This window comes from Psittacula echo (genome assembly GCF_963264785.1).
Source record: "Psittacula echo genome assembly, chromosome: 4".
NCBI classification, from domain to species: Eukaryota; Metazoa; Chordata; class Aves; order Psittaciformes; family Psittacidae; genus Psittacula; species Psittacula echo.
This window is the reverse complement of record NC_137738.1, coordinates 109,580,152-109,590,460: the sequence shown is the minus strand read 5'-3', so window position 1 is coordinate 109,590,460 and position 10,309 is coordinate 109,580,152. Positions and strand designations below refer to the sequence as shown.

General features: G+C 54.8%; 1 protein-coding gene across 1 annotated transcript; it reads left to right on the top strand.

The window, feature by feature from the left end:
• Positions 1–332: 332 nt before the first annotated feature.
• FNDC4 (fibronectin type III domain containing 4) lies at positions 333–9,056 on the top strand (the record flags this gene model as incomplete). The annotated part of the gene is made up of 6 exons (XM_080615583.1): positions 333–405; positions 5,673–5,788; positions 6,294–6,498; positions 7,405–7,494; positions 8,288–8,421; positions 9,021–9,056. 6 exons carry the CDS (start codon positions 333–335, stop codon positions 9,054–9,056), a joined length of 654 nt encoding a protein of 217 aa, XP_080471709.1.
• Positions 9,057–10,309: the final 1,253 nt, after the last annotated feature.

Below are 10,309 nucleotides of genomic sequence, written 5' to 3'. Positions count from 1 at the left end.
GTTTGAGGGGAGCAGCGCTGATGGGGACGGGGGTACGGCACTGACACACACACACCGAGAGCCCTCGGGGTTGGCACTGGCGTTGTGGGGAGCTCAGCTCGGGGGGCGGTGCTGCTGATTGTGGGGATACGGCTGGGAGGCGGTGTCGGAGCCGCTGCGGTGCCGCTCGGGGGGGGCGGCGCAGGGCGGTGCGGGCCGGGGGAGGTCCTGGCGATCGTTCCGCCCTTCCCGCGCTGCGGCCGGGGCTCGGCCCCGCTCCGTCCCGCGGCGCAGGGAGCCGGGCCGGTGGCTGGGCTGCCGCCCGGGCCGGGGCCGCAGTCCGGCCCGCTGCCATGGCCCGCTTCTCGGTATTCCTCAACCCTGTCCTGGTGCTCTTCAGCTGCGACTTCTGCCTTGTGCGAGCCAGTAAGTGCGGCGGGACGGGATAAGGGGACGCGTGTCGCCCCGTTCCCTGCCGCGGGGCCCGAGATGCCGCCTGCGGCGGGGCCGGGCGGGGACGCGGGGTTATCGCTCCTCGGGCAAAGGACCGTGCCAGGCGCCGTCCGGGCCGTCCGCCGGTCGCCGGATGCTGCTGTGGCCTGGGGCCCCGCCGTACTCCCCTGAGGGCTTGCCCTTGTTCCTAGTATGGCCTTGGCCATGGGGCCTGGTCCTACCGCTCCGGCGCCCGGGCAGACCCCGCGGGACGCCGTGCTGTCCGAGCTGGCCATGCCTTCAGCCGTGTCGCGTCCCGCTCCCTCCCCGTGACACAGGGTGAGATGGTGCGGCCGTGCTGCCTGCACTGGGGGGCACCAGGCTCCGCCGGGGGCACCTGGAGGTGCTGCCCATGACTTTGGCTCCCGAAGCCTCCCACTTCTAGGCGAGGCGGTGGGGAAGTGCGGGCTCTCCTTGTCCCCCGCAGAGGAGGGTCTCCCCGTGTCGCATCCCTGTCCCTCGCAGCGAGTCCTGAGAGAGTTAATGCCCCTTGGCAGGGATGCTCCGGTGCTGTATGCTGGGCTGCTGGCTGACAGGCTGTTCCTGTGCCTTCCTGCCTCGCTTTCCCTGGGCTGGTGTTTGCTAAGACACTGTCGGCACCCTGGGGTAACTCTGTCGTTTCTTCCCTTGACTTGTCTGAATGACCCTGTGTCAGTGGCAGCCTTCTGCTGTCTGTTTGCCCCTTGATATTAAATTGAATTGCCAGTATCAGACATGTCCTGATATGTTCTGCCATGTTTTCAGTCTCTTTGCAAAATACGCGCTCCAGGGCCTGACAAATTAGGGAAGAGATGCAGTTAGGGTTGTTAAAAAGGGGGCACTTATTTTTAGCCGTGCAGTCTGATGCTTACCTCCCTGCTGCAGGGATAAGTTGGGCAAACATCTGGGTGCCCTTGAGCAGCAGTCCTAAGGGCATGGGCTGAGGGACAGGTGAGGTCCCCTCTCTGGAGTCACAGCAGGATGGGGAGGACACCAGTGGGGCTGTACCCCATCCCTATGCAGCACAACATCTGCCAGCATGATTCCTGAAGGGCATCTGTCTGGCCCCTTCCCTAACCTACAAAGCCAGGTTGTGTGGCAGATCTAGTTCAGTGCTCAGCTGCCCACAGGTAAGCCCTCCCCATGTGCCCATGCTCAGCCTCAGGCTGCAGTGCTGCTGGCTCCAGCACACTGGACCAACTCTTCCCACCTCTTCAGCAGGCCTGAAAGGAAGGCACTGCTGTGCTGACAGGACAAAAGGGTGTGCCAGGCCTTAAGTAAGTGATTGCTCTTCCTGTGGTGTGGCCATTTTCTTAATATGCCTTTAATCAAAAGTGAACCTGAATAACTTATAAATGATGCAGAACCATTAGCAATTAATGCACTGGGCAGGGCTTAACTGTGGCATGCTTTTCGCAGACAGCCCAGCAGGCTGCCGGAGCATCTTGGCTTTACAGAATGTTTTTAATAGCTGGCTTCAAAAGAGTACATTTTTTTGGAGCCTTTGCACTCACAGATCTTTATGGCAACAGCTCTGGCATGAAACTGCTCTGACCTCAGCTGCAGAGCAGGATGGAGAATGTTAGGCTTAATGTGAGGATCATACACAAAGCTTCCAGCTCACAGAGCTGTTTCTTGGAGTTCTTGTCACGCCAGCTTTCAGCAAGGTCTCATCTTGCATGTCTTTGGGATTAAACATTGCCCCTGTATTTCTAGGGTGAAGTTCTCTAGCTTCGGCTTCTGAAACTGCTAGGTGTGCAAATCCTGTGTGCTCAGGAATGTATTTTCTGCTGTTTTCTGAATTACAAACTGACCAAGGGACACTCAGATGAAGTGGAGTGTTTTCCAACGAAGAACTGCAGCCTGGGCACCTTCAGGTCTTAGTGTCACACAGGTTCAGGTCTGCTTACCTGGAGCTTGCACAAAGTGTGTTTACAATGCATGAGATCTGGAGCACTGACTAGCCATGTGTGCTGTGACTGTGCTGTGTCCCCATGTCCTCTTGCCCTCCCCTTTCTCCATGTGGGACATCTGGGGATGGGTTCTGCATGTAACAGCAGATCATGCTGGAGTGTACTGTCTTTGATATCAGGGTGGTGTCCCCCCCAAGGATGCCCTTCTGCTGCTGGTGAGTGAAGGTCCCTACACACAGCCTGTGCAAGCTCTGGCTAAGTGCAGTTCAAGCAACACTGTCAGCCCTGTGTGCACCCAGCAGCGTGGCTCGTGGATCAGTGCAGTGTCCGTGTTCTCAAACCATGGAGTGACTCAGCCCTAGGGCCACGTCTCAGCATCCCCAGCCTGAAAACCTGGGCTGGGCTGGGCTCCCTGTGGAAGCCTAGAAAATTCTTCTGCAGAGCAGGGAGCGTGCGACAAGCTCTGTCTACAGACTTTGGCATTCCTGAGTTATCAGACCCTGCCTTTCATTTCCTTGGATACACTTAAAGGTTGGGAAGTCCAACAGTCCTCTTTGGGCATGTTCAGACCTCTTCTCATTCTGTTCAATGCAAAAAGCTGCCTAATTTATTACTGTAGATGTATCCTGTTGTCCTGCTCTTGTCCTAAGGCCAGCTGGCAGGGTCTGATCACATACGTAGCACTAAGCTCATGAGTTCCAAAGAGGGGAGCACATTAGCGCTACCTAGTAGAACGGTTCATAGCTTGGGCTAACTCCTGAGCCAGGCCCTAGGGTGATTTGGGCACATGCTGGCTGGTTCGGACCAAAGCAGTTCACAGGACTATCCTCCACCATGGGATTACTGGGATGATTCTAACCTCGTTGTATTTGCTAGCATAGAGGTAGCCTTGGACAACTGTTCTGCTACAGTTGTCCGGTTGGACAACCTGAAGGCTAGTAGAAACACTGCAGCCACACCTAAGATGCTTCTGCTTGGGACAGTGCAAGGGAGTGGTTATTTGCTGGCTGACAAGGTGCTGTCTACAGCTCAGTCATTAGTTGTACAACTAACTTGCACACTGGCCATGGCTGGAGTGGAAAACCAGACCACATCTATGGGGAGCTCAGCTCTGTGCCCACAGAATCCACATGCTCCAGTCAGTGGCCAGGTCTGGGGACTGCAGCTTTATTCAGCCTGTTTTGCTGGTGGGAGACAGAGATGTACAGATAAAGACATGGCTCAGAGACTCCCTCTCGTAGGTTAAAGTTGTGAACCAGATTCCCACTGGCAAAACTCTAAGGAGACACACTCTTTGTGGAATAAAGGACATTTGGGTCTATCTTTAAATCCTTTCCAGTTTTCCAGCCTCCTGTTCTGAAAGAGAAGGTGCAGCATCCCGTGATGTCCTTGCTCATGTTATCTCCAATGACTCTCTCCTGGTGATGCAGCAGGCTTCTGCTGGGGATGCACTCAGCCCCAGTGTCTCTCTGAGAATGTGTTTTCTGGGCTCTGTGAATGACTCTCCTATATGTCTTAATTGCCCCCAGTTGACCACAACCCTGCATTTCTCAGAGCGGGAATCACAGCCTTCTCCTGGTTTGATCTGGAGCTGTGTCTATTCAGATATGAATTTAAATAGCTGACCTGCAGAAATTACCTTTCCTAGTAATTCTAAATGTGCTACTTGGTGGTGTTATGGTTGTCTCTTTTTCTTGTTCTCAGGTGCCCTCTGGGGCTCTTTTTCTATCTTTATAAATCTCAGCATTGAACTACACAAGCAGCCTGTAGAAGGACACTGTCTTGTTTACAGTGAGAGAGGATACATGAACAGCAGCCTTGATTTCTTCCTTCATGTGCTCCTGTTTGTAATTTCAAGACAAAATTTAGCTTTATGCAGGTCTTTGTTCCTGTGCAGGATTCTGCCATGCTCTTAGTTCTGTGAAACCTCAAAACGGTGATGGTGCAGATCATGGGTCAGTCAGGCTAGCTTTCTGAAGGATAGCAACGGCTGAGTGTTGCTGCAAGCTTCGCAGCCGATGGCACTGCACTGCTGGGGAAATCAGCTCTGCCTTCTGCATTGGGTTTTCCTCCTCACTCTAGAGCAAGGAGTAATTCCAGGCAGATGAGATGGCCAGATTGAGTTGCATAGTGTGTTTATTCAAAGCTGCCCCATTTTTCTGTCACAGTTGATATATAAATACTGTGTTTGGGCTGCTTCCTACGCAGTTCTGGGTGGTATGCCAGGCATTCAGTGATGTGCATATCCACGGGGCAGCCCCAGAGCTTAGAGAAGCTTGATTTTTACCATCACAGTCTTGGTTGAAGACTTGCATTAATGTAGGATTTGTTTGGATTTTCTGGACCCTACAGAAACCTGGGCCTTCATTGCCAAGAAATCTACTCTGTGCCCAGGCTATACAGGAGCATGTCATGTCAGGCAGCCTGCTTCTGCTAGTGCTGGAGCTGAATGAAGTAAACTTAGCAACAGATGAACATCTGAGCAGCAGTGAAGGTACTTCAGATCTGCAGGCAGATGTCCTTGTGAAGAACTGATGTGAATGTCATTCTCTCTGATAGCAGGGTCTCTGCAGTGCTCTGAGACAAGCTACAGGCACTTTTCATGTTATTTTGAGCTGCGGGGACGGGTTAAATTGTCAAGACAGTCTCTTAAACTCTAATTCTTTCTTTTCTTAGGACAGGCCTTCATGTGTTTCCCATTTTGATGTGTGCAAGGTGGAAGGAGCCTACCGGGGGCCCTTTGTGTCTTTAGCTGGGTCTGGCAGCCTGGGCACGTGGTCAGCATTGCTAATCCCTTTCACATGGAACACATATTATGAGCAATGGGCTATATCTGCCACTGATAGCAAGCCCTTTATAGAAGAGGCAGATGCCTCACGAGCTTGTCCTCCCTCCTGGCTGTAGGACACTGCAGAGGGTGAGGTGTGCAGTGAGCACATTTCTCACCAGCAGCCAGGCAGGGAGGAGCCCTGGCCAGTGAGCAAAGACTGCCAAAGCCATCGGGTGCCACAGAAGGGCAGGTGCACAGGCAGGGAGTAGCTCTGTGCCTGCACACCTCCCTCCAGCCCCACTAGCTGCCCACTAGGCCAGGAAGCACCATGCCATGTATGTGTTAGTGATGGCAAGGGCTCAGCCCCATGAACCTGCTGTGCCACCCCCCTCCTGGGGACAGATTCACTGGAGAAGCTGCTCCCTGTAGCCCTGGCCAATGTGCTGCTATGGAGAGGCCCCCCCATGGTGATGTGCGGGAGTGAGTGACTGTTCCACGACTTCTTCTTTTGCTCTCTCCTGTGCATTGCCTCTCACCAGACAGGCCACCGTCCCCTGTCAACGTAACTGTGACGCAGCTGAAGGCAAACTCTGCCACAGTCTCTTGGGACGTCCCAGAAGGAGACGTGGTCATCGGCTATGCCATCTTACAGCAGGTACCCAGGCTTTATCCCCAGGGATCAGGGGACCCCTCTCACTGATTACCAGCATGCTCCTATGTCAGCTCTTTAGACGCAGTTTGGAGCTCTTCTGCCACTTGCCTGAGGACACCTCTGAGAAACCAGGGTGCTGTGTCTGAGCCGCCCATCCTGGTGGGAGGCAGCAGACTGTGGGCTGCACTGGGGGTAGCTGTCCCACAGTGGCTTCCCTGTGATTTCTCTGGATGATGGTGCTTCAGCCGTGATATAACCCTTCTTTGCTTGCCTTGCTCCATCTCTGCAGCCCCAGATAATTCTCCAGGGAGGCACCTGGCTCTCAGGCTGCACAGGAATGCTGCACAGCAAAGTGCTGGCCAGCCTGGCCCACCTGAGGGGTGGATGTTTGCCTGGGAAGGGAGGAGTAAGGGCAGCATACAGGGCCAGCACAGCCCTGCAGACAGGGGTCTGAGGCTGGTGAAGCTGGGAGCAGCCTCCTGGGGATGACAGCTCTTCACTCTGGCAGCGGCAAGATGGACAGATGCAGCGCTTCATCCGGGAGGTGAACACCACCAACCGTGCCTGTGTGCTGTGGGACTTGGCAGAGGATGCAGATTACATCATCCAGGTGCAGAGCATTGGCCTGTATGGAGAAAGCCAGGCCAGTAAGCGTGTCCACTTCCGAACCCTGAAGGAGACCGACCGCCTCCCTTCCAACAGCTCTAACCAAGGTGAGGCAGCTCCTCCCAGCTTGCCCAAGTGCTGCCAGTGGGTCCACATGTGGAGGTCTCCATAGCACATGGGCAGCGAGGAAGGTGCTGCACTGAGTAGCAGGCTGCTTGGGACACACGGGATCGTGATGAGTAGCAGGGTTGTACAGGCTGCTGTTATGCACTGCACTATGGCCATGATGTCCCCAAGACCCGGTTTACAGCCCTCCTTAACCCAGGTCTTGGCACTCTATTCAGCTAAGCAGGTTATGGTCAGGACAACTGCCGTGACCTGCTCAGCTGCTGCCTGTAGGAAGCAAATACTAAATGGGCTCTCAGATCTCCTAGCCTGCAAGCTACCAGAGGACAAATGATGGAGCCCCACAGTCTCTTTTCCTACTCATACCCACATAGTGCCTTCTCGCCTTGGGGTTGTCTACATGCTGGTCCATGATAGATAATCCAAGAATCCAAGAGAGATGATGCCCAGAGAGGGTCCACTGGGCGTGGGAGTCTGTCTCCAGCACTAGCCATAAGAAGGTGATTTGGAGAAGACAGGGCAAGTAGATTACTTATTCCCCTCAGTAAGTTTGTATTGGACTCAGGGCCTTCTTAACCTGCCCTGGTCTCTACATAGGGAGTAACGCCAGTGATTACTCCCATGCATTGTGCAGTCCCTACTTGAACCCAGACAAGCTGTTAGAATCCCTGACTGCCTTTGGTATTGAGTGCAGTTTATCTGACACAGGAAAGCCACAGGCTGCATGTCCTCTCTCCAGCGAAGATGTCATCCTATACCCATGCTTGTTAGGGGGAGATTGGGCCTCCTTCCTCTGGATCTTCTCAGATCCTCGAGTTTTGCTGCTCCTGAAGTAGGTTCTGGTGGGAAGGTATCTGCCAGCCCTGCTTGGGTTCTCTTCTCTGCAGGTGACATCACCATGGAAGGGTTGGACAAAGACAGGCAGCTCCAGACAGGCGAGATTATCATCATCGTGGCTGTGCTGCTCATGTGGGCTGGTGAGTGCCACAAGCAACATTCCAGCAGGCTGGTGCAGAGGTGCAATCCAGGGCCCATGAAAAGGATGGCGTTCAAAAGGGTACAATCATATTGGTAGGGGTCTGGCATCCTTTCCAGTAAGTCCATTGAATCTCTGTGGGAGCTCATGCCTGAGTCTGCTAAAACTGCAAGATGGGTGATTTGCTCCTGTGCAGCACCTGATTAAAGCCAGTGCTCTAGCAAATAGCAGGCTGCCCTGGGAGTAAGGAAGCCTAGGAGCCATGTCAGCACCTGACTGGTCATATGCAGCTTCTGTGAATGGGAAGTCATTTGTCCCCAACTCCCTTTCCAGTAAATGTGGATTTTCTAGTGGTGTCTTTCAGGAATCTCTCCTTGTCCTAAGTGCCTAGGGTGGTCCAGGATGGCACAGGTGGAGGGTAATGGGTTTAAACTTAAACAGAGGAAGTTCAGGTTAGATATAAGGAAGAAGTTCTTTACTGTGAGGGTGATGAGGCCCTGAACAGGCTGCCCAGAGAACCTGTGGCTGCCCCATCCCTGGCAGTGTTCAAGGCCAGGTTGGACAGAGCCTTGGGTGACATGCTTTAGTGTGAGGTGTCCCTGCCCATGGCGGGGGGTTGAAACTTGAAGATCTTAACATCCTTTCCAACCCCAACCATTATTTGATTCTATGATTCTGTAAGACCAGCACCCCAGTGTTCCCTGGGCCTGGTTGATTTCCATCTGGGATGCTGGGGGTGAGGAGGCAGGGGCCAGTAAGTGTGAGGGAGGCCTTCATCCCCTGTCTTTTGGCAGCGGTGATCGCCCTCTTCTGCAGACAGTACGACATCATCAAGGACAACGACTCCAACAACAATAAGGAAAAGACAAAGCCATCCTCGGAGCACAGCACACCAGAGCGACCGAGCGGAGGGCTGCTGCGGAGCAAGGTGAGGGAAGGGCTGGCAGGAGGGATGGCATATGGTGTCTGCTGTGGCTTGCTGCCTGAACGGGTTCTGGCTCTCTCCAGAGACACCCCAGCTCATGCTCTCACCCTAAAAACTGAGGGGGTTTAGAGTGCAGTGAGCCCTGGTCAATCTGGGGTAGTGTGTGTGTGTGTGCTCCATGGGTGATTGCAGGAGAAACACTGGAAGAGATGGGAGGATGTATCAGCTCCCACATTTGTGGGGTGGTACCTGTCCTCTCACTGTAACAGCCCCTTCACCATGCCCTTCCAAAGCTGCACCTTTTCTGCATCCCATAGGCATGTTCAGGCAGGAGGGGGACAAGCTGGGCAGCTGTTGTTATGGTTCCTGCACTGGTCTATCCCTGCTTGCTTTCTGCCTTCACTGGGGCCTGCTCTGGAACACCACCACACAGGTTATTCATCGGAAGCTCAGGGCAGAGGGCTCAGCAGCAGCTGGCAGCTCTTTTGTAGAGGAAGTGTGCTGGTCTTGGTGCCTGCTGTGGGAGCTGGGGGCTCTGCCGTGGGGTGTGCATCCCAGGTACTTAGCAAAGCAGAGCCTTAAAGCAGATTTTTCTCTCATAGAAGAAGTCTCCCTCGGTCAATATAATCGAGGTGTAGGTGCAGCACCAGCTCTGCGTCTGGGGTCCTGGGCATCCTGCCAGAGCCAAAGCAGGCCTTGGAAGAAGAGGCAGCACCAGGCGCCCAGCCTGGAACTCTGCATGCGAAGAAGATCCGCGTATCAGAACTTACGCTTTCCCGAGGGCGCCCGTCCAGGGATGCGCATGGAGCCGGCTCCCAGCCGTGCATGCAGTGTGTGGCCATGCCCGTCCTGCACACCTGGCCCCGCTGCCCTGCCACTGCGGAGCGCTGAGTGGAGAAAGGGTTGGGGGCCGCACCACCAGCCTTGGAGGGGCAAGCCAAGGGGAGCAGAGCGGCTGGAGTGCCAGCTTGAGGGGAGGCAATGTCCCTGCACGCTGGCTTGGCCAAAGGCATGGGTGCAGCCCTGTGACACTGGACACCTTCTAGGCAGGCAGCATGGAGCAGACCGTGCTCTTGGCTGCTGTGTCTGGGCTCGAGGGGCTGCCCTTTAGGCCCTGAGACTGAGGGGCTGGGGCAAGGCAGGCATTTGCCCCGGTGCTGCCAGGGGAGTCATGGCCAGGAGGTGGCAGGGTTATCTGCGGGGCTGGGCCCAGCGAGCACAGCTGAAGAATGGATCCCTGCTGGAGAGTGGGGCTCCACTGCACTCCATCATTGCCATGCAGGGGCTTCAAGGCCTCTCCCTGCTGCAGGGGATAAAGACACAAAAAAGCACCAGGAGCTAGTGCTGCCACAGTGCCTGGCTGGCCTGCGAAGTGTGCAGCCAAGGGCAGGGAATGCTGGTAGGAGCCATTCTGTGGGGTGGTGTGATGTCCATAGAGCTATGGGAGCAGGCAGTGCCAGGGCATGGCTGTGGCTTTGCCATTTCCCAGCTAGGGCTCAGTCCTGACACATTCAAGCTGTTTGTGGGGGAGCTGCTGAGCACCCCTGGGGCAGTGCAATGCCTGTGCTGCCTGGAGGAGATAATGTGGTTAGGTCAAGCAAGGTCTCAGCAGGATATGTGCTGCAGAGCTCACCACTGCTCTGGAGACAACACTAGCTTCAATAGTATCATATCCTGCTCCTGGCTCTTCTTGTCTCATAAGGGGTATGGTATGGTCACTGCTGATGCTTCCACTCCTGGAGCTGGACCAGTGGCTTGCACCAGGTTGGCTGATGTGACACAGTCCTGTTGGAAAGGGCTGCCCCTGAATGCCCAGAGCTGGTGGACTGCTGGCTTGTTGTCATGTGCCCAATCTGTTCGTAGGAGAACAACATGAGCCATCAACCACACT